General features: G+C 47.2%; 1 protein-coding gene across 1 annotated transcript in view; it reads right to left on the reverse strand.

Moving 5' to 3' along the window:
- The window catches only part of CBG24470, a gene marked incomplete at both ends in the record, with an annotated part of 7,904 nt that overhangs the window by 4,369 nt on the left and 2,742 nt on the right, over positions 1-793 (reverse strand). The window contains one exon of the mRNA XM_045241037.1: positions 1-787. This exon is cut by the window's left edge and continues 172 nt beyond it. Coding sequence (XP_045100860.1) covers positions 1-787 — 787 coding nt within the window. The remainder of the gene's footprint in view (positions 788-793) is intronic.

Consider the following 793-nt stretch of genomic DNA (forward strand, 5'->3'; position numbering starts at 1 on the left):
TGGAATGGTGGTGATCGTGAATGTGTGATTCCTCGATCCTTGCAGAAGTTCTCGAAACCGATGAAGTGAACTGAGTTCCGTTGTCGGTTACCAGCGTTTGCGGATCTCCGAATTGTGAAAACACTTTTCTCAGAATATTTATTGTAGCTGTAGTTGTGATGGATGTGGTTGGGAAGACTTCAGGCCATTTGGAGAATGCGTCTACCACGACCAAATAGTACGTTCCATCCAGTGGTCCAGCATAGTCAGCGTGTACCCTTTGCCAGGGAGCGGTTGGGATTGGCCAAGAACATAGAGTGTTCCTTATTGGATTCTTAGCGACTGCTGCACACTGATCACAACTCCTGACCATGTTCTCGATGTCCTTATCGATGGATGGCCAGTATACCAGAGATCGTGCCAACTGCTTCATCCTCACGATTCCAGGATGAGCCCGGTGAATCATTTTGAGAACCCTTGCCTTGAGAGTGCTGGGAATGACGATCCTGTCGTTGAACATGATGCAGTCGGCCACGATTGACAGTTGGTCTCGTCGGTGGTGGAAAAAAGAGACTTGTGAGCTTTTATCAATGATTTTGGGCCACAAACCTGATACAACATACTTGTATACTTGACTGAGAAGTGGATCCTTCTTAGAGGCAGCTCGGATCATGTTTGCAGTCACAGGTAGTCGCTCGCAGGCAGATACCAGATTTGTGATGACTTCTGATTCGACTTGAGCAACGACACGATCTTCACATTCTTTTTGCTGGATTTGGTCCGAGATCAATCTTGACAGAGCATCAGCTGTCCA

This window comes from Caenorhabditis briggsae (assembly GCF_000004555.2).
Source record: "Caenorhabditis briggsae AF16 supercontig from assembly CB4, cb25.NA_166, whole genome shotgun sequence".
Lineage (NCBI taxonomy): Eukaryota > Metazoa > Nematoda > Chromadorea > Rhabditida > Rhabditidae > Caenorhabditis > Caenorhabditis briggsae.